This window comes from Triturus cristatus, chromosome 3_1 (assembly GCF_964204655.1).
Source record: "Triturus cristatus chromosome 3_1, aTriCri1.1, whole genome shotgun sequence".
NCBI classification, from domain to species: domain Eukaryota; kingdom Metazoa; phylum Chordata; class Amphibia; order Caudata; family Salamandridae; genus Triturus; species Triturus cristatus.
In genome coordinates, this window is record NC_140583.1 from 820,649,829 (window position 1) to 820,673,184 (window position 23,356).

General features: G+C 46.9%; 1 protein-coding gene across 7 annotated transcripts in view; it reads right to left on the reverse strand.

Annotated features, from left to right (window-relative positions):
* Positions 1 to 23,356, reverse strand: part of COL18A1 (collagen type XVIII alpha 1 chain) — a 431,742-nt gene that overhangs the window by 161,474 nt on the left and 246,912 nt on the right. For all 7 annotated transcript variants that reach the window (XM_085645186.1, XM_085645181.1, XM_085645184.1 and 4 more), the window contains one exon: positions 5,193 to 5,737. In XM_085645186.1, the coding sequence (XP_085501312.1) occupies positions 5,193 to 5,737 (545 nt within the window). The remainder of the gene's footprint in view (positions 1 to 5,192; positions 5,738 to 23,356) is intronic.

The following is a 23,356-nucleotide window of genomic DNA, read 5'->3' on the forward strand; positions in this document are numbered from 1 at the left end:
CGTCATCTGACAGGTCTGCCCTCTTGGAGTTACACCCGCTGGAGCCTGACAGCCTCTGTGGCCACTGACCGAGTCATTCTGAGCAAGCCCTCATGTGCAGCCTCACGTGTGGTACCAGGTGAATGCTTCCATCACTGCGTTCACTGTCAGTGACCGGGTCAGCGGAGGAGGAGGAGCCAGAGAACCGTGAACTGCAACTGGGGGTCAAGACAGGGACTTTTGGGGTAGACAGAATTCCTCTCCCAGGCTTTTCGACAGAGGACTCAGCAGGCGGGAGGAAAGTTCTGCTTGAAAGGAATAAGGAAGGTTCATCGAGCAGGGGTAATATGTAAAACCATATGCAGGTATGATTCATGCAGCAAGTCATGGGATCCCACGGTCATATTTTGGTGATCAGCTAGACAGCAACGTCCATTTGTTTGAATTCCTCAGACTGATTTCCTGTCTGCAGGAATAAGCTTTCCTCTCTCATCAAGGTTAATGTACCCTAAAAGGTAGATTAATTGGCGTGACAGAAGCAGTAATAGCTGACCAGATCCAGTGTGTCACTAAGGAGAGATCTGGGATTGACGGGGATCTGGGAGCTTGGGCTGCTGAGGATCCAGACACCCCAGGCAGAGGACTGCTGCAGGTCACAGGCCACCCCCTCTCCGTAAGTATTCCATGATTCCATTTCCGCTTCCTCATTCATGTAGGACCTTGGACACGAATGTCGTCATGTGTTAACGCACGTGAGGTCTTCTGCACAGATCCAGGCGGAGGCCATAGGGTCAGTGCTGGACTCTGTGAGTCCTCAGGCTCTGGGCTGACATGACAGCAGAACAAGCAGCCTTTTCATTCATCTTACCAGCTCTCCCAACCCTTTGTCATTTCCTTATCTCCAGTTTCTAGCAAATGATTTGAAATTGAGTGTCCCATTAACTAATTGGGACTTTGGCGGCCAGTAGAGTCATTTTCAATCGCCCATCGCCTTTGGATGGACAGGCTGTGTTCATGCGCCGTTGCAAGCCGGCCCTTGACCCGGGGCTTGGGAAGGGGTCTGGTCACTGACCCTGACACAGGGCGACCATAGTCAAAAGAATCAAAGTCCACGCTCAGCCTCTGGCTCGGTGGCTAGGAAGGCCTGAGGGTGCTCGTTTTGGGGGTGCCCACTTTGATCTCAGTCCGCGATGGCTAGAGAGGCCTGCAGTAATTGTACGTGGGGGAATCTGAGGACCGGATAATTACCACTGGCGCTTTCAGGGTTTAAACTGCTCTCCGCCTGGACGAACCACAGCAAAGATCTGCACTCTCAAGGCCCAATTAGACCTAATTACAATGGAAGGACGCTAATTATCAGTGGCCATGCCCTAGCAGTAAAGAGCCAGCTAGTCAGACCATTGTAGGGAGAAATTGCCCACGAAGCCATCAACAAGCATTGGCAAGGCCAATAGGACTCGCCTATGAGAGATCTATTGGATTTGTAAATGTTTTTCAGCCATAATGCTCAGCTGCTGTACAGCATGGCTGAAAGTAAACAAAAAAAAGACTTATCACGCGGTCAGCGCTGGCTGCGTCATAGCAGTTTTTTCTACACTTTCAGGCATGTTTTACAGAAGCTGTGCTAGTGTGCAACATGGCTAAAAACACATTATGCCCAATCTGAATGGAGGAGTGGGCAGAGACGTTGAACTGGGGTACCAGGTTCGAGCCTCAACTTCACCTCAACATACTGTGATTCTGGGCAAATCACTTAAACTTCTGTGCCTAAAAAGAAAATGAATATAAACTTATGTAACAGTAGCGGCTCCTCCGCTATGGCGGAGGAGCGTTGCCCCACTGCCAGGAACAGCAAAGAAAGGAAAAAAATAAAATGATAATAAAGGGATGTTATTATCATTTTATTTTAATAACCTTTCCCCCTCACGTACTGCGGCAGTACGTGAGGGGGAAAGGTGGCGCTGAAGGGGAGGAGTGGTAGACACACCTGTGCAAAATGACTGTTTGGTCGGCCTTCTCGGGCCGCCCAAAACAATCATGCGCACTCCCATGTTCTCCAAGCAGGCTGCATACATTTCAGCCTGCATGGCGAACCTGCCCACCAGGGCCGGACTGGGAACCACAACCGGCCCTGGCAACGTGCTCGGCCGGCCCCCTCCCCCCCGACCGTGAGGGGGAGGGGGGGAGGGTGCCACCGAGCTCTTTGCCAGGGCCGGTTTTCGGCCGATTTTGTTACAGGGCCGATTTTGCAGCTATGCTGCAAAAACGGCCCTGTAACAAAAACCGGCCCACAGGGGCCCAAAACCGGCCCCCACCCGTGCGGCACACCGGGGGATTGCCTGGTGCCCACTACGGCCAGTCCGGCCCTGCTGCCCACCCCTACAGCCCCTGGCTGAGCAATCACAACGCTCCAATGGAGCGTTGTGATTGGCTTAGGGATGGGAGACTGGCTGCCTGCTGCCTGTCCCGACCTGGAGTCAGATACAGGCAGCAGAAGAGAAGATGGGGGACCTAGCGGCAAGGTAATTTTTTTTTTTTAAAGCACCCCGTGAGCCGGTTCCCCCCACCGCACCTGCCCCCCCAACCAGCGAGCCGTGCCGACTGCCCCTGTTGTGTAATGTTACAAGTGCTCACGTAATCCGCTCCCAATACAACAGGAACTCATGAAGGAATTTATATTAAGGGCGCCCTTCAGTCAAAAAACTCTACAAACAAAAAAACCCTTGAGAATAATCACACTTTATACATAGATCAAGAGGAAACCCCCTGACATCTAATTTTATTGGTAGGGGAGGTTCCTGTTCCAATATCCTTTTGGAAACTATCCCAGTGCCTATGTGTGATACTTTGGTCAGGCAAAGTGACAAAGGACATTCACATCAATCCTACTCATCTAGATTGTGCACACCAAACGGAGCCTTGACGACCGCAGTGACTCACTCAGACCTTCTGACCGGCTTCGACATTTCAGCTTGCCCAGATTGCCTTCCTACACTTCGTGCTCATATCCCTGCCAACCTCAGAGACTCATCCTGACACTCTGACCTGCCTGACTCGCAAGCCCATCTTGCTTGTTCCTTAACAAGTGAGCTTTCTTGAATGGATTACATTTGACCCCTCACACAGTGTATATGCTATCAGCCCTTATATCTGCGACTTCAATTTGTGACTCGTACCTTAAGTTTTAACAGACAAACACTTATGCCTTGAAAAGGCCTGAGTCCTCCACACCACTGTGGGCGAAACACGTGTCGGCTGTCTTTTTGCACATTCTCTGCTTTCAATAGGTACAAAATTAAATAGATTCTACAAAAGTCAAATCAATGAGCAATCATTCTTTTTTCATTGGGGAATTCCGAATGAAACTATAAGATTCCCACCAGCTCTGTCCACCTCTTTAAAAACACATCTCAAAGTATGCCGGCCAAAAGCCATGAGTTTCATCCAATCACTAATCAATTAAGAACTTTAAAAGTGACGTCCAAGTATATAATGCTCACATTATTACTGGAGGCATATTTTTAATTAGGTTAGTGTAGCAAGACAAATTTCAACTTGGGTTCTACCAATAATATCTATTGAGATACTATGCAATCAATTTTTTGACGAGGTAGCTGAGTTTATTTTTTTCTAAACTTGATTGTAGACATGCTAGACTATAGATGCTATGTTCCCTTTTTTTAGGCCATGTGTACCAGACAGCACAATCTGTCTGGTTGCAAAAGACCTACTGTGAGCTTACCAAGAACTTACAGGGACTTACAGCATGTCCATTGCTTATCATTGGTTGGTTTTATTGTCACTCTCATTTGGTTGCCTCTTATTTGATGGCTTTCCTGGTTCCAAGTTGTTCATCTTGTGTTTGCCACCCCCCCGAGCATAGTCTCTTTACCATCTTTCTGACTCGCTGGCTTTTTTCCCTCCACTGACCACTTTTAGGGAGCTACTTTTTTCTTTTTCAGTGAGCACTCCATGTGAGTGTCCGAGTTTTCCAAGTTGCTCCCTTCAGTTTTCATGCCCGCAATACTCTTTGTGCATCATGTTGCTTTCTCCCTCCTGTTGCAAGCTGTCTCTTGTGTTCTTCTCCCCCCCACAAACTCCCTGCGTATCTCTTGCTTTCTCATTTTTGTGCTTCTTAAGCCCACTTATGCTCTGCTTTCTCCTGCTCTTCCACTGCCCCTTGCTCCTGCAGCACTCTCATCTGTCCCCCCCCCACATCTCCTTGCTTATTATTTTATGTTTTTATTATTTTTTTTGGTTGGGGACAGGTATTTAAGTTGCTGATGACCCCTCTGCCTAAAAAAATGTGGCTTCGCACCATATCATCGCCAAAAGGCATTGACCAAACCAGTCGGTCCCAAAGGCGAGAACTATTGGATTTGTCAATGCTTGTAATTATATATCAGCATAATACCTGCCAGAGACTAGTTATCAGGTACTCTTCCAGACCTAATTTATGCGCAAGATGGTATGGAAAAAGGTGTCTATTACAAGAATAATAGCTTATCATCGAATTTCAGACCAATTAAACATAAGCATTCTAATAATTATATTGCTTAGGACTATTTCGCTTTTTAGTTGACTAGTCGAATGGCCTCATTTTGTACACAAATATGTGGTGGCCCATGAGAGATTCCTAAAAATGTGTGGCTTCCCACTTGTAGATCTCATAACTGTCATCATCATTTTCAGATCCTTTCCTTGGTTTAACCCAACATCATCTCAGCGTTGGCTGCAGTGGGATCGCGACACCAGGTGAGCACGTAGGTGAACAGAGTTAGAAGTGGTAACAAGGGGAGAAGACAAGGAGAACAACCAGCGGAAGAAGAAAATAGAAGAGAGTTGGTGCAGAAGGAGCTACTAAGGACAGTATGAAAGCAGGTAAGTGCAGGCAGAGTCACTAGGAGAATTGAGAAGAAAAACAGCAGGAGATAGAGCCACGGAGGGCAGTGAGGAAGGCGGTGCAGGCAGATGGAGCATTCAGGGCAGTTAGGGAAAGATGAAACTATACAAAGAGAGGCATGGGTAGTGAGAGCAATCAGAAGTTGTACCGAGAGTAGGAGGTACATTTAGCTTTTAGACACTATCCAAAGAGAGGTGCAGCCAGATAGGCCAATCAGAGCATTTAGTATTGAGGCAACAGCAGGATGACATCATGATCCATTTACAGAGGTGAGAGCAGATAGATAGTGTACAGAAGGCTTAAGGAATACCTGATATTTGTCGGGGTCTGCACCACCAGCCTGGGCCACAAAGAGGCCTGACCCATCCTCCAGTTCCATCTCATCGGGTGAGCGCTCGAAACGGACCCTCTCAAACTCATCGCAGTCCAGGAAGAGGACCACTTCCTCGTCCTCTACTTTGATGGCAAAGCGCGTCCACTGGTTGACCAGCGATGTGACCGTGAACGTGGCAGCTGCGTAGGATGTCTGCGAGCCAGGCTCTGTATAGAAGAAGATGATCTTCTGCTTCCCGTCCTTCACCTCGGAGAGTTTCACGCCCACGTAAATGATGGACTGCGAGGCATCAGTGACAGCAAAAAGCATACCCGCCTTGGAGGTGGTAGGTTGAACATGGAAGAGGAGTGAGAAGTCTCGGAAGAAGGGGCTTGGCAGGTGGTAGCGGGCCACCTGCCCCGTGTTGGCATCAGGACCGAAGACATAACCAGGGCTGTTGTCAGGACCGAAGATTTTGACGATCTGATCGGGTGGTGGATCGCCGATGAGCTGAAGGAGGCCAACCTCTTGGCTCAAGATCCCTGTAAATGAGAAGAAAACCCAAATGAGCTATGGTGAGGTATGGACAAGAGTATTAACCACACAGGCTCAGTGGCCTTCCTCCTCCACCCTGGATGTCCCTCCTCACTAAGAGGAGCATGTAAGCTTAAAAAGGCAATAGAGATCTCGCCGACAGCCCTTATTCAGGCGTGAAGAGGGCGGTGAACCAGCAGAACACCACAAATCTCACTCATAGCACACATTAGGTGGGGAAACGTTATGACCATGCAGAGAAAGTACGGCTTTAATTCACTGCACTCTAAGAATCAGTGATCTTACATGTATCGTACAGCTCTCACCTATATTCCAAGAGTCAGTGACCCTGTGGAGAGAGCCCAGACCGTGCCCATATACCACTTACCATTAGGCATAGGATGTGTCAGTGACCACGCTGGAAGACCAGTGATCTCATCCATAGCACACACTACAACACTCACTCTTAGCACAGGGGTGGGTCAGTGACTCCGCAGGGAGTGCACAGATTTCATTCATACCTCACATCAGGCAGGGAAGGGTCAGTGATCCTCAAAGCAGAGCTCAGAATTCACATGTAGCACAGTCTAGGTGGGGGAGGGGTAAGTGGCCATGCAGAAAAAGTACTGAATTCACCTCCAACACAAACCTGGCAAGGAAGGGTCAGTGACCATGTAGGAGGAGAAGAGATGTAACTCCGAGCACGCACTAGGTTGGGAAGGGTAAGTGAGCCTGCAGGAAGCGATCAACGTTGACTGATATTATTGGGTTCGATTCTGTCCGGGGTCTATGATTGTTATGTGATGATATCTTAAAGGATTTTATAGTTTGAAAAGTTATATTGCTTGAATTGCTTTTTAATTGTATGTACTTATATGGCAGCATTTACTCGCCCAATAAAGTTCTTGAATTTAATTGAATTCGCTCATATTATGTTCTAGGTCAGAGGACATTGAGGAAGAGAGGGTCTTCCAATGATCAATACATACTAAAGCGTTTCAAGAAATAGTCCTGCACGATTTGCATCGATCTTTGATTTGTAAAACAAGGACCTGGAGGGCTGCTGACCTGTTATCGGACATTAAGAGAAAGGAATTCCTCAGAGAAAGAAAGCGCAGTTCCATCACACACTGGGCAAATACAAGAGTCTTTTGTTTTGTGAGGGCATTTCAGCGGTGCGCCCTTCAGAAAAGGAATAACTTTCATTGCACAAATCTGCTTCGAATCCAGAAGAAGCTTGCACAGTGGCAGCTCTGAGCACGTGTACAACACAGGCTCCTCCTATGGGGCCGTCACCCGAATGCCCTTCCCGGTGACCCCAACCTCTCCCTTCATCATGCCCCCACATGGATGCGATTTTCTCCCCTTTATTTATTTATGGTTATGGCAAATTCTGGCTTTCATGGAACTCTACCATTTAATCAGCATGAAAAAGCCTTATTTAAAAAAAAAAAAGCATTTCTACCCTGGTCCATACTGCCTTTGGTCTTCAATCTCTTCCGACTGTTCTTGGCTTCTCCTCCCCTTGTCCTCAATGGCCCTTCCATCTGCCCCTAAAACATCTGTGAAGTCCTCTCCCACCACGGGGCGACCCATCCACCCACCCCTGTTATCACTGCGTCCCTCGGGTCCTTAGTGGATATTGTTACATTTCCCCAGGACTGTTTTTTTGTTTGTTTTCAGATCTCAAAACCCTGGAACGAATGTGAGTTTTAAAGAATGCGTACAGCATACTTCCTTACCACGCCGCAGATGTTCCATGAAGGGCCCAGTGTCTCCGCGTACGGGACTCCGAACATCTGGGCTGGCTGTGCCTGGCAGAGAGCATGCCAACCCCCACCCCGCCTTATCTAACCTGCATTGGTACCTAAGTGAGGGTTCAGCACTTCTCTCTGGAATTACTCAACTCTCTCTCTCATTCATGCCACCCACACTCACTATTAGAACTGTCCCTATCGTGCAGGGCTCACTCCTATCTCACCCCATACCAGCTGCATCACTAGCTCCGAGCGGGCTCAGTAGTATCTCTCTGGGATGACACAAGTGCATCTCACCCATCACACTTTGTATTGTATTGTATTGTAAATGCATCTGTATAGCGCTTACTACCCCTGACGAGGCGTCAAAGCGCTTTTCGGCGAGTAGCATGCTACTCCGGGACCCATAGAGGATTAGTGTTGAATTAGTATAGTGAAACATGCAAGTAAATTTTAAGTGGTGGATATGTTAGTCAGTTATTTGGATTCAGAAGGATAGAAGAGAAAAAAGGTTTGTATTTATATAGCGCTTCTTACCCCTGATGGGGTGTTGAAGTGCTTTTTTTGGCGAGCAGCACGCTACCCCGGAAACCCATAAAGGATTAGTGGTGAATTAGTATGGTGAAATATGAAAGTAATTTGAGTGGTGGATAGGTTAGTCAGTTATTTGGAGTGAGAACGATAGCGGAGGGATAGAAGGGAAAGAAAGGTTTGCATTCATATAGCGCCTGTTAACCCTGATGGGGTGTTGAAGCGCTTTTCTGGCGAGTAGTAGGCTACTCCGGAACCCATAAAGGATTAGTGTTGAAAATTAGTATAGTGAAATATGAAGTAATTTGAGTGGTGGCTATGTTAGTCAGTTATTTGGATTGAGAAGGGTTGGGGAGGGGTAAAAAAGGGAAAAGGTCTGCATTTATATAGCGCTTGTAACCCTGATGACTTCACCTTTCTATTGTACGCTAAAATGGAAGACCTCATCGCTGGGGGGTTCACTCCCACCTGTACTTCAAAATCCAGGGGTCTCTACCAGACACCCAGAGATCATTAGACACAAAAATACCAACAGAGACACGCGAAACCAATGCACAACGTCATTCACTCAAAGACACTAACAGACATCCACAGATCAGAGACAAATATATACTATCAGAAACACAAGTAACAATATACATTAGCACATTTAAACACCATGGATTGGGCAACCTGGCAGTGCTCGAGGGGCTGGCCTGGCAGATGAATGCATGGGCTGGTTTCCTGGCTGCTTGTGGGGCTGTTTTAAGGCCTGCTGGACCTGTTTTTACTACTGATTTCCCTGATATAACCACAAACATTGCCTGCAGCGAGCACAAATGCATATTGTCTCCCATTCCTTGCAAAACACATACACAGATTGTCTTTACAAGCTTAAAACTGCCCTGATTTGCAAATGTGTTCCACATTGTAGCTGTCTGAGTCGATAATGGGGGCGCTTAGATCCTGGGACTATGCTCTGTCCCGGTCCGATCCTGGTGGATAGTACCACACATTAAAAAATCCAACAACAAGTAGCAAACAACCTGAGACCACCAGAAAGAACAAATAGGTGCCTAGATGTAAGCCTGTGATCAACCTTGTGCAATGCATGGAACTGGTCTGAAACGAATCCTGTAAAAATGTCATCTGTACAGCTCTGGCACTGGGAGAATAAAGACGTGTCAGAGCGAGCAGGGAGAGGAAGAGGAGACTGTGCCGAAAAGTGGGGGAATGAGTAACAATGAGAAAGGTTCATGTTTTCCAAGGCTGTCCCTGCAGATTCCCTTGCATGTGAGACCCAGTGTCAGGTCATGAGAACCAAGACACAGGCCGCCCAGCACAGGGACTAGTGGAGAAGGGAGTATGTGGAGGGTAGAGCATGGGGGAGGGGAGGGGTAGGAGGGGGGTGAGAGGCCTGTGGTTAAATTATATTGTCTCTGTGAAGCGAAATGGGGGTCATTTAAGGCCACAAAAAGTAGCCTGGTGAAGTACCAGCGCCACAGGCTCCCAGAATAAAGCACCCCCTGCTGTCCTTATGTGCCAACATTTATGACGTCGTACACACGGGCATCACCAAGTACACCAATCACAGGCCCTCTTTGGATTCATGAGCCCTGATGTATAAATCTGGTCTTGAAAACAGCCCACCAAGCGTCACTGGAGCTCACTTCTTGGGCGAAGAAATGTAAGTTGTGTCCTCCCTCGCGACACCAGGAAAACTGGAAACCATTGGCCAGGAGGTGAGAAGAAGAGCTACAAGGGGCTGTACGTGCAGTGAAGGAGGGGAGCTGTAGTTCTGAGGTCTGCTGTAGCGTCAGCTCATGAGGGGTGCAGCCGCAGTCTTTTAGGAGAAGACACAAATCACCCTCTGTAGCGACCTAGAAAGGACTACTAAGCTGACGGATCCACCACCACACTAGCCTCTACCTTTAGAGAACATCACAGACAAACATTAAACGCGACAAATGGAAATGCTTGAGTTACGATCATGCAAAGCCACATTCCATTCCATTATCATTTTGCTCACTGTGCCACTATCGACAGGGTCCAACTTTGTAAATCCGTTTTGGTCCATAGGGCGCAGTAAAGTGCCAACTGCCAGACCACATCCCCTCTGATACGGAGCACAAGCAGCCTCATATGTATTGTGTGGTTGTTGGGCCTCAGACAGCTTAAGTTACTGCGGCACAGAGCGATACAGAACCCAAGGCTAGAACACTCAAGCCACCAGGGAGGCTCGGCGAGAAAAAAGAAAAAACAACGAGATGGTTGGAAATGCTTGAATTAATCTGACCTCCAGGCAGTTGTTCCAAATCCCATTCCATCCCATAGGTTTTTGCTTCCTGCACCATTACAGACTGGTGCCACTCAGATACAAATTAGTTCAAAAATCCACCCATGAACATCCTGGAAATTCCTGCCCAGTCTTAGGCCAGAGGGCGAACAACATTGCAATGTTCAACTAGGAGCCTGGCAACACCTCATTGTGACCGCTCGTCAACCTCAAAGGTTCACTCCCAGCCAGCCCCCATGCCACCTGAACTGGACTTAGATTGGAGACTCGCCGGTTCAATTCCAGGTTCTGTGGTCACGTCAGCCCTTTCTTTAGGGAAGCGAAGCCAGTGCATAAGGCACAAGTGGCACTGCTGCAGTGCCGATGACACGTCTCAAAGGCGCAAAACTCATCACTGTATACATGAAACAACACTGAGACAGAATCCTTACAGTGCCCGCCTCGTGTGACACCATTGTTGCACTCATAAAGGTGTCCACAACCCTTATGTCTCTGATACAGGGCACCTGCAAGTACCCAAAGCAGATGAAATGCAGGCAGGGGCATCACAACGCCCACAGCTTATCTCCCATTGGTGCACTTGTTGCGCAGTGCTAGCAGTAAACATGCCACTAACGCCCCCCTAACAGTACTCACAGAATATACCATACTGGTGCAGTGCCCCTTCTGCAGTGCCCCCATCTTTCCTGCACTGGTGCAGCTGCTTTGCAGTACCCACAGCAAGTGTGCCTCTGGGGTAGGGCCCTTCACAGAGCCCACATCTGACATGATAGCTCTGTAGTAGTTCTTTGTCGTTCCTACATCCTATCTGCTATTGTTGCAATGGTTGTCCAGAAGCCCCAGCTAGTGTTACACTACAGCAAGGCGCCTCACTCCACGCTGCCTGGGGCAGGTGTGCCACTGGTACATTGCCTCACAATGACCACCGCTACATGACACCGGAGCAGCGCTCCGTCACTGTGCCCACCAGCGACAAGTCACTGCTGTGGTAGTTCCCCAGCACCTAAAGCTGAAATGATACTAGTGCAGTTCCCCATCATAGGGATCTATCACTTGTGTGGTGGTTTCACTGTATTTGCAATCACTATGACACTGGTGCAATGCCCCGGCACAGAACCCATGCTGAACCGCATGCACTACATAGTGCCCTTTGCAGATAAGATACTCGTGCAGCGCCATGCTGGTAGCCTAACAAAAGCAAGCCTAGGCCCCAGCCACCCCTAAAAGCAGCTACAACATTAAGAAGCATTGGCAAAACCAATAGGTCTCTCCTTTGGGACCTATTGACTTTGCCAATGCTTTTTGTCAATGCTGTACAGCACCAGTACAAAGCATTTGCAGATGATATGCAGCATCGAGGGAAAAAATGAAGTTCTGCTCCCGGCGGCCACATTATTTTGCTGGTGTGTGCATGTGTGATGATGTATGCACGTCTATGCATCATAATGCATCCACGTGCCAGCGTAATGACCTGGCTGCCATTTTCTTATTTTCTTTTTTTTTTTTTACTAATCCAAAACGGTGGAAACCTCTTGGATTAGTAAATGAAAAGTGATTTTTTTATTGTGTCAAAGTTGTATTTGGCATGTAGAATAAATAAAGTAATGGAGCACAAGGGGAAGTAACAGAGGAGCATGTGGGGAAGGCACTGGGGAGTAAGGATTAAACAACTTTAAAAAAAAAGGTTGTGTGGGAGATAAAGGAGGGGAGAAGCAGCACACGAGGGAAAGAGTAACATGATGCGCAGGGGCTTGACTTGGGTATTAGCACACAAGAGAGAGTAGCACATGAGAGAGGGAGAGCAGCATGAAGCGCAGAGTGGGTATTTGGCATGGGGATAAGCACACGAGGGACAGAGATGGAAAACACATGCACTCTCATGGAGTGCTTAACCAACAAGAAAAAAGTAGTCCCCTAAAGGTGAGCAATGGAAGGAGACAAGCGAGTGAATTAAAACAAGCATTTGCAATGCAATACGTCTCGCATTTGCGAAAGTTTGAGCTATTGGCATTGTAAATGACAATGCCTTTTATTTATGCGTTTGAAAACCTGCAAGCTGTGCGTAAACAAGCACTTTGTAATTATAGTCCATGCTTATGAGAAGCAAGGCTGACAGTCTCTTTTACTGCCAGCCTTGCTTCTCTTAAGCAAGGATTATACGTTCAAAGTGCGTGTTTATGCACCGATTGCAGGTTTTAAAAACAAATGAATAAAAGGCATTGTCATTTACAATGCCAATAGCTCCAACTCTCGCAAATGTGAGACCTATTGCATTGCAAATGCTTGTTATTTGAAAGCATCCATTGAAAGACAGGAATGTACATTTCCTGCGCTCCCCCCTCGTGCTCCTCCCCCAACTGGACCACCAGGGGCACAGTTTAAAGCTGATTTTTTTTGGCAAATCTGGGTAAAATCTGAAGAGGAAGTGATCCCTCGATGGCCTGCGGCACGTGTTGCATTTGTGTCTGTGCGCCAGAGGAATTGCCAATTACCTCCAAGAACGCATGGTAGAGGCTGGTGCCCTGCAGGGCATTCCTACATAAGTCTCAGCAGGAGAGGCTGTGTTTGCAAGTTTTATAAAGACGAACTATACGTTTGTCCGTGGACCATTAGTAACTCGTCATGTTAGGCTGATGACGGATTTGGGGAGCTGGGGATATTTCGTATTTTTGAATTTAAAAACCTGAAAGAAAGTAAATATTGTATTTTGTGGTTTTGATGTTGTTAGTGGTCCAAATTCAAAAACAACAATTGATGGACAGAATGCAGAACGTCATACATTCACATTGGTACAGAGATCTGGGCCTAAATCCATCGTTTTTTGCTCACCATGCCATTCCAGTTTGGACCCAGCCATATGCAAATCAGTCTTGACCCTGTGCCCAATAGGAACAGTCCAGCCCAGGTCCTCCCTGTACTGGAAACAAGCATCCTAGGACCGGTTTCAGGCTTTCAGTCCTCATCAGCCAGAATAGCTTGACTCCAGTGGCATTGAGAGAACGTTAGTGGTGCAGCATAAAAGCTTTACACAACACACAAACCAATCTAGACGATGAACAGCACAAACGTGCACTGCACAGGTCTAGAAAAGCAACACTAAAAATGAGAAAATTTGAAATACCAGCACCCTTGCAGATAATTGCAGTGGCCCTGCACATGGCAGAATTAATCTGATAGGATTTTGCCATCCCAAGATAAGTAATTGAGAATATGCATACAAACCATTTATTTCTGTATTTATTCACCGCCCATATGTCCCAACATTCATCATGAGTAAATCTCCACAGAACCTGGATTTCAGTGTAGGCTGGAAAACCATGCATTAAAAAACCTAGTTAAGGACGGTGTAGCTGCTCATGAAATTGGCAATAGGATACATCCCATCACCAGTGACTGAATTTAATAACTTACAGATGCACAGAACATCACCAGAAGAAAAGACAGTGGGTCTGATTCATAAAAGACTTTAATTGCAAATGCAGAATCGCATCAAATTAGCAGTGGGCTAAAGTATGCTGTGATTTCTAATCGCCATTGCGATTCACATTGCAATCCCTTGCAAGTCAAGAGAATAAGTGATGTTCCTCTCCCCTTCTATCTTGCACTGGTATGCACACATGCTTTGACTTTTTCCTGACTTGATACCAAGGTTGGGCTGTAACCATTAACCAAGTTAAAACTATCAATATCTGATGGCTTACAGTATGCATGCATATTTGGTACAGTAGGAGGCGCTGACAGACTGCTACATGCTGTCCCTAACATCAAATTCAATACCTGCGCAGTTTGCATGATGCCATTGAGATCTGCGGTCCAAAGATAGCCTTTACCCTAGTACTTGTTACAGGTTGCAAGGCTATTCAGGCCCCATAAGTAATAATAAACACGTGGTTTGTGCCTGTTTGCAAACAGTCACTTTGAATTAGATAAGTAGTTTCTTCACCGTAAATTCTTTTAAAACCCTTAATTCAATTACAAAAAAAAACAAAAAATAAGTTGACAAGCCGCTGGAGCCCTATGGCACTTCTGTTTCATAGGATGCCTTTGCAAATATACAGAATCCATTGAATACTAAAAGCATGGTAGCTCATTCACACCTTGAGAAGTAATGGAGGGCCAAACGTGGTTACTCAAGCTCTGCTTTATTGTTGGTGGAGCGCCAGCATATGAAAGGAATCACTTTGATGCCAGTGTGGCCTTCCTCGTGCATACGTCCTCATTTTGAGTCCGGACACGGTTACTGTTACACTTTTGAGAAACCGCGTGAAATAAAAGCATTCCCCCATTTTTTACAGGGCACTTTTGAACTGACTCGTTACATTCTGCCCCAGCTCACTGCGCGCAGCAGCTGCTCCTGGAACACGAACAATGCGAATTTCACAAAGTGCGGAGTCAGTCAGCGCCTCAACAACAACATAGTCTCCCGTTCTCCAGAACTGCCAGCACACGTCGGTCTCCAGAACTGCCAGCACACGTCGGTTTTGTGCGATAATGACGCTATTTAAAAGCACGCCGCCATGTGCGCGCACGCTTGTGCGAGGAGTCAGTCAGCGCCGCAACAGCAACATAGTCTCCCGTTCTCCAGAACTGCCAGCACACGTCGGTCTCCAGAACTGCCAACACACGTCGGTTTTGTGCGATAATGACGCTATTTAAAAGCACGCCGCCATGCGCGCGCACGCTTGTGCGACGACAACAAAATGGCGTGCCAGCACACGTTGGTTTTGTGCGATAATGACGCTATTTAAAAGCACACCGCCATGTGAGCGCACGCGTGCGATGACAACAAAACGGCGTGAGACTGTCCACTGTCCCTTGGACAGGCGCATGCTGTCTGCATTGGACAGATGGCGAGAGAAGCCATCTTTGTCCATGCAGGCGCGTGCATGAGCCCACGGCAGAGAATCGATTACAAAAGGTCTCTCTGACGAGAACAGCACATGCGCTGCTTTTCGCCAGGTGAGACCTAAAAAGGGTAATAGACTATAATGCAGGGAAAGGCCAAAAACAGGTTGGAAATAGTGGACAAGGAAAGCAATTGAATAAGAATCATTCAAATAGAAGTGACAATAAAGCCAACCAATGGAAGCAGTGGGTGGGCTCAACGCCCAATCTATATCCTTCAATCAGCCCACAATAGGTCTTCTGCAACCAGGCGCTAAAAGCTGCCCGATCGGCGAGACTTAAAGAGCAAACGCTCTGTGCATTATCGTAGGGTGGAGCTGCATTTGCATTTTGGAGGCAGGCGCCTCTTGAAAACGTCTTTCTCACACAATCATAATCGCCTGCAGGCTGGAGGGTCCCCGTCAACAATCTGCTATTGTGGGGGCTTTGGCAGTCCCAGACGTGAGCTCATTCCTCTGCCACAGAAGTCATGCCAGTCTCTCAAAGCGCAACTGATTGAGGGTTAAGCAAGCAGCTGTGTCCAAGTGTGCGGATGGACAGCGCTGAGAGGCAGGCCAAGCGCAAATCCGGACCCAGGGGTTCAAACTAGACAATCCAGGGGTGATCTGTCCAAGGGTGTCCCCATCAGAAGGGGGCTCGGGGGATCACTGCCATTCAAGGAGGGTTGGGGCAGGGTCGGACTGGAACAGAAAATTGGCCCAGGCACCAAAATAAAAGTGGCCCTCATTAGTGAATTAGATAGCTAAAAAAGGTGGCCCATATTTGCAAACTGAGGAAGTTTTGAACTTTGCAAAGACACGCTGTACAAGAGTTTTGCAACATATGGAAAACTGCACGGATTTGAACTGGCTGCAGGCAATGTTTGCTTTAATATCAGGGAAATCGACAGTAAAAATTGGACCAGCAGACCATAAAACCAGCCCATAAATATCTAAAAACACAGCCCATACACTGACCTGTCAGACCAGCCATTGGGCTTTATAGGTCAGTCCGACCCTGCGTTGGGGTTAAACAGTAGGATCTCTTGCAGGTGAACCTCTTCTATTGTGGTGTCAGTCAGCTACACCACAGTTTAGCGCTTTACTTGTCTATAAAACAATGCCCATTTTCTGCCAGTTCTTGTGCTCAGACATGCTGCACCACTTCCGGTGTTCCCTCTGGTCCTGTGCTCTCCGTAAGCTATATTACAGCTACCTTACTAGGCATGTGCCCTCTACGACTATATTAGTGCTGCTATATTCACTACCCCTATATTAGTGCTCCTGTGTCTACTACAGGCAAAACCACTACTGCGGTAATAATTAAAGGCTATTATAGTGTTCTTGTACCCTATGCAGGCCCTGACTCTGCTCCTGTGCCCTCTGCAGGCCTTAAAACTGTTCCTGTGCCCTCTGAAGGCGGCATCCCTGCTTCTGTGCCCTCTGCAGGCCTTACCACTGCACCTATGTCCTTGTGAGTCTTCTTCAGTACACCACTACTCCAGGGCCCTCTGTGGCTATGGCAGTGCTCCTGTGCTTTCTGGGTCTATATGCCTGCTTCTGGATCAGAGCTGACGAACCATCAGAGAATTCAGGCTCCTCCTGCAATCCCTAAGAGGTGTCATTACCATGCAGTGCTCTGAGCGCTCGTGCAAGTGACATCCTAGTGCTCAAGAGATGACGCGTTTCAATGCTCTGAGTATCTTGACATTAAGGTAGTCGATCCATGGCTCTAGGAGTATTTGTAGATAATGATATCCAACCTCTGATTTACTCCTAGAAAAGGAAATCCGACCTTTGAGAATTTGTATGCGCCCATATCCAACCCTCAGTGTACTCGTAAATCATCGCATCTGAGCATTCATAGAAGATTTTATCCAATCCGAGAGAACTAAGTGAGGATGATGCACAGACTGAGTCACTCTAGAGTAGGATGACATCCAAGCCACGGAGTATTAAGTGACAATGATGCACAGATCGTGTCACACTACAGCATGAGGACACTCAACCCTTGGAGTACCAAGTGAGGATGATGCACAGACCGTCTCATATTGCAGCATGAGGACATCCAACCCTTCGAGTACTAAGTGACAATGGAGCACAGACCTTGTAGTACTCTAGAATGATGAGATCTAACCCTTGGAGTACTAAGTAAGGATGATGCACAGAGAGTGTAATCCAACAGCATGATGTCATCCAACGCTTGGAGTACCAAGTGAGGATGATACACAGAGCGTGTTATACTGCAGCATGATGACACCCAACGCTTGGAGTACCAAGTGAGGATGATACACAGAGCGTGTTATACTGCATCATGATGACACCCAACGCTTGGAGTACCAAGTGAGGATGATACACAGAGCGTGTTATACTGCATCATGATGACACCCAACGCTTGGAGTACTAAGTGAGGATGATACACAGAGCGTGTTATACTGCAGCATGAGGACACCCAACCCTTCCAGTACTAAGTGTAGATGATGCCCAGACCATGTCACACTACATAGCATAACATGTATATTTGAAAATTCCTGTGAAAGAACAGTGCCCGAGAATCAGTTCATGTTTGGCCTATGATCGCAGTGTCCTCACGTTGCCCACCGTGGCTGATATGAGAATATAAAACTTAATGATAATGAAATGTTGAGTTCCCGAGGAGCTAATGACAATTGATTTTCAGATCATTAGCAGCTGCTACCGGACCCGGGTGATGGGGATGAAAAAAGCCGCCGCCTCTCCTTCATCCTCTTCTTCTTTTCTGTCTTTGGTCCCGGAAGCAGGAAGCAGCAGATAGCACCCGGGCTCCCCTGAGCCAATCACAACGCTGCAATGCAGCGTTGTGATTGGTCTGAGCGCCGTGACGGGGAATGGGAGGCTGGGCATTTTCCTTACCAGGCTGTGAATTACAGCCTGGTGGGGAAGATGCAAAGTGCGCATGACTGTTTGGCCGGCCCAAGCAGTCATGTGCACTTAGGAAGTGCGAACCACTCCTCCCCCTGCTCTGGCCAGCCCCGCCCCGAGAGCCACTGACTGCAATAGGAAAACTAAAATGATAACAACAATACATTATTATAATTTTATTTTTCCTTAGCGGAGGAGCCGCCACTGTTTCGGATGCCATCTTCTAAAATTGTTATCTTTTTAGAATTTTCCAGGAAGCAGCCTTCGGCATCCAGATGTGAAATCCTGCCGACCACACAATTTGAATAGAGAGTGAGGATTTTAGCTGGCTGTGCTGAGCCCATGCACTTCGCATGCCTCAGGGTCCTGTCCTCTGCATAGTCTTATAGGCCACAACAGTTGCTTTGTGTTTGATGACACTAAGCCAATGCACATCACAGGGACTTATGGTTATTTAAGCTCACTGTCATCACTTCTGTCTAGTCAGGCTGAGCTTCCACAATCCATGCCGTTTCTTAGATAAGCAAGGGTATATATACCCTAAGTCATCTCCACTGAAGAAACGCTCACCCAGGACGTAGATAGAAACGAATGATGCTGTTTCCCTTGAAGAAAAAACACATACTTCCAACTCACCCGAAGAAAGCAAACACTTTCCTGTTTCCAACATATGCGAATAAACAAACGCTTCCCCTGTTCACATAATAAAACGACCTATTTAGGGACCAAACTCTACCCATTCCCCAGACCCCCACACCCCTGTCCCTGAAACGTCAGAAGTTGCTTCCTTTCGCTTTCTGTGATGTCATAGCTTCTTCCACCAATCATTTCCTCTGATAGTCAGGCGGGTGGACGGCCATTGAATCATTGGGCACTTCCGCAGAGTGGCGCTCACTGAGGTCTGGCACGCAGAATGAACCGGGGAGGCAGCCAGGAACTCCCGGTCAGGCATTGTTGTTAAAAAGAAAAAGTTACTTATTTGCTCAGTTCTTGGGACAAAACGTCCATAAATTTGCTGCGAGGGTCAGAAGAGAAAATAGAGGATCAGGCCAACTCTAAAGGGCAGTAGGAGAATACCAACACAGAAGGAGAATGGAGGGCCAGGCCTGGGCGCCATGCAGCGCAGCGCGCCACGCTAAAGCCAGCCAATGGGAAGGACCCCTTGTTCCCAGACTTCTCCTTTAAGGCAGTCCAGCTAAGGGGCTGCTTTGGCAAAAATACACACTGAGTAATTCCGAAGTACACCAGGTCCAGCAAGTCTGCACGTTTCCCTGCTTATTGTTGCAAAAGAAGCCCCTTAAGAGTCTCCAGCCTTTCCAGAAATCTGACTACCTTTTTTTTACTTGAACAAGAGCTGCAGCTTTTAGGGTTTTTATGCCTTCTGGATGCTTCTAAGCACAAACAAACTTTCCTCAATGAGTCCTGGTGAAGGTTTGCTATGAGCTTCTAATCTGGGGCGTGAGCACACCTTCCAGTGGAGGTTGGAAGGGGGAGGGTTACACTCCCTGAAGATATGCATCCTCAGGTGGTAGTCAGGTTCAGGTACCCAGAACCATGGGTGGAAGTGTGTGTTGAGATTCTACTGGGATCAGCAGCAAGGGAGACATAGACAAAAGGGGCGATAAACCCGTGTTGAGAGCAGGGCCACTTGAATTATGCACCAATGGAAGACCAAATTATGAGGCTTAATCCGGCACGTTCTGTGGCTATATTATTTCACTATTTTGCTATCATAACCCACATTTATGCTTTCTTGACAAAAGTTTCAGCTCATTATTACCAGTTCGATACCCAAATGCAGCAACCAGTAACTGACAGGTGACTAGTTAACATTGGCCAAGGGCTCTGCCACTGCCCGGCACCACGTTACTGCTTCCTTTTAGTAACTTTTGATCTGTTTCAGCTAGAAAAGAAAATTTTTGGTGAAATCTACAATGGATTATGTGGCAAGAGAGGTTGCTCTGTAATAATGCACAGAACACCCTGGCTGCAGAGTCGCATAATTTAAGTGGCCCTGATTGAGACCTTTTAATGAGGTGATGCACAGAACACGTTTCCATTTTAAAACAATTCTTTTTGCTTTTCTGACATGAGAGAACTTTCCATTGGATTATTTTGTCATCGGCTACTATGAAGGTCCGGCGAGAGGCAATCTTGAAGTATCTTTGCTATGATGGGCGTTGCACGGGGCAGAAAGGTGCTTTAAAAATATAAATACAATACAAGCATAGAACAGCGGCAGTAGTAAGGGCCTCTTGTTTGGCAACTCTTCCGTTTTTTGCAAGGAGGAGGGGAGAGAAGTGGGGGAGCAGAACAAAAGCACATGAGATTGTGATCTGTTTGTTTATACTTCCCAGCTATGTCTACTTAGTAAGGCAATCTTTGCCTGAATTTGGCAAATGTGTATGCAAATTTTACTTCAAATGTCTTCTTAAAAATTAATTCTGACAGATGTTGAAAGTGATCTTCTCTGTTTGAGAGAAGAACCAGTAAAACGTTAATTGAACACAGGTTCTTGCCCCAAACAATTAAAGAAACAGCTGTTATCAATATTACATGCGTTAACTCATTTTGACCTTTGAACCTAGAGGCCACAAAAACTAGCATGACCTGTGGGCAAATTAATGAATCTTCTATATTTTGAATTATGAATATTCCTAAGTAAAAATATATTTTATGTAAATGGTAAGTATATAGTACACCCTTTAATAATGTCCACACCCACGTTTCTATCACCACACCTATCACATTTTGCTTTTTGTAACCTGTTTTCGCCATGTAAACAATACTATTACATGTACAGGTTGAGAGAGGCCCCAGCTGGCATAGAAAGTGTTCTTTCTAGACCCTCCTCTTCTCTTTGGAGTTAGGTTCAGTGTGCATCAAACACATCTGTGAGTGCAGAGACTGGAGTCCTGGCAGAGTCTGGCTCCAGCAGTTATTCTTACACAAGAACGAGGTTCCAGTCCGGCTCCAGCAAATCTCCCAGAATGTGTCTGGGGGTGCAGTATGGTTACACTGGTACAACCGCAGCCGTGCCCACAGTCATGAGCATTTTTAGAGGACACGATATAAAGTGAATTGTTTTTACAGCTTATTGCTAAGTGTTTAATGTTACCTGACTCAATGGAATGCATTGTATCCCCATTAGATTGATAAATATTTCAAATATGCGAACATTCAATTGTATCACAAATTAAAAGCAGATGTTTGCAGCAGGAACATGATCTGTGAACGATTTCGCCTGTTCGTGGAGCTTGTAACTTCACCATTACACGAGGATCGATGCAACACATGCATGAACCCACTGAGTTTCTTATATAGAATCGAAACCTGTGAACTGCAAGTTAAGCTATGGAGCAACCCAGGAATCCTCTGTGCTGTTTTATGATGATTGAAACCTGTGAGGGAAGACTGCACACCGATGTCTGTAGGAAGTGCAGTAACCACCTGAGATGCCTCGCCAGGATTGTGCCCAGAGACTTGCTAAATGTGCCTAGACATCTACAGTGTGTGCCTTGACCTCCTCGGCTATCTTAAAATGTGGTCTGATTGTGACCAATAGAGTTAGGTGAAAACAACATTTCTGCCGCGTTTTCCTTTATTGTCAATTTCTTCTGGGGCAAACTGTGTATTGTAATTAATATGTACACTAGATAGCCATAAACGGACCGTCCTTACTTCTGCTTCTCTTCTACTCTGCACCTCACTATTCTGACCCCACTGACTCCACCACTTTACATCAACATCACCCCAATGTGTGGGTTCCCACTCTAAAGGTTTTCATTTTCAGTCTTGAAACGCTGAGCACTAAATAAAAACAACTCTAAAATGACATATAATACTTGTGTCTATCTCTGCAGCAGATCGGTTAACCAGCTAATCTGTCTCCCTGGCATTGGAACCTGAGGCCTGTGAGCTGCACCCAGATCATTGCAGTGGACAATCACCCTGCTGGCTCCCTCACTGGTGCTGGAGAGTGTAACCAGCAGGCATGCCAGTTTCTCAATCTCTTCTAATGCACCTGGCAGAAATCACAATGATTGGATAGATATGAAGGACTTCAAGATTAATGTCTGCTTTTCAGAATATTATGGGCCCTAAGCATCTCAAAAGCCTCCCATCCACTCATGTGGGGCTAGGGGAGGGGCAAGGAATACACTCTGCAGAAACTAAGCAGGTTTCTGTTTTGTTCCTGCCGCTGCCTTCAGAGCTGCTGATACTAGCGGTAGGAAAGGCAGTAGCACGAGGGCATATGGCAAGCCAGGGGAAACAGGTGCTACCCCCAGCGACCCCTAGCTGTCATCCATTGGTGAACGATTCGAGTTTGGCTAGGAGACAATCTGTTAGAGAGGATGTGGCTTAAAAGCTAGAGCGGTCGACCTTGAAGCGGGGGAATCAGGTTCGAGTCGGGGGGGGGGGAACTCACACACCCTGTGATTCTGGGCAAATCCCTGTGCCTAAAAAAAAAAAAAAAAAGGATGTATCTGGCTGTAATGCAACTGGTGCTCATGTAAAGCGCTCTGATACCTTCGGGTCAAGTTTGCGCTATATAAAACTGCAAAACAAATCGATGCTGTGGGAGAGATATGAGGATTGGGTAGGTGCTTTGAATGAGGCTGGCCTGACAGAGACTCCAAGGTGCTGTGGAACCCAGAAAAACAGCAGACAAGCAGTCATCAGAATTGTAACACACAGATTTACTTGCTGCAGAGGCTGTGAAGTGGGACCTGGTCCTGCAGGCGTGCATCGTCAACCACTCTGCCCGCAGCATTTGACTGTGTGGCGAGTGCTGCAGCGTGTGTGGCCCACAGACAACCGTGAACAACAAACCACCCAAACCAGCGCATGCACATACAATAGAGAAATGGCTTTGGCTTGAAATGTCAGGAGGACCGTGTAAGAGGCAACCGTCAGGTACCATCGAGTGCCACAAAGAACACTTTACTATGGATGTAATGAAGGCTGATCAGGCATTACACAGAACAACTGAAAGTGAAGATTGAGTCAACGGAGGCAGAGGAGAACCTGTCCTGCTACACAGACAGGGTGAAGTATACGGTAGATAATATCATAGGGCTGCCGACAAATTGCAATTCGTGAAAAGTCAGGAGCAGAAACTGCAGGAAAGGTCAGAGATTTTGGAGGTCGATGCTGAGGACCGCTCTCAGAGGAGCAACATATGGCTGGTGGGCATAGCTGAAAATACAGAAGGCGAAGGTGCTGGGTGGCCCAGCAATAACTGGATTAGGAACCACCTGACACCCAGGATCTTAATCG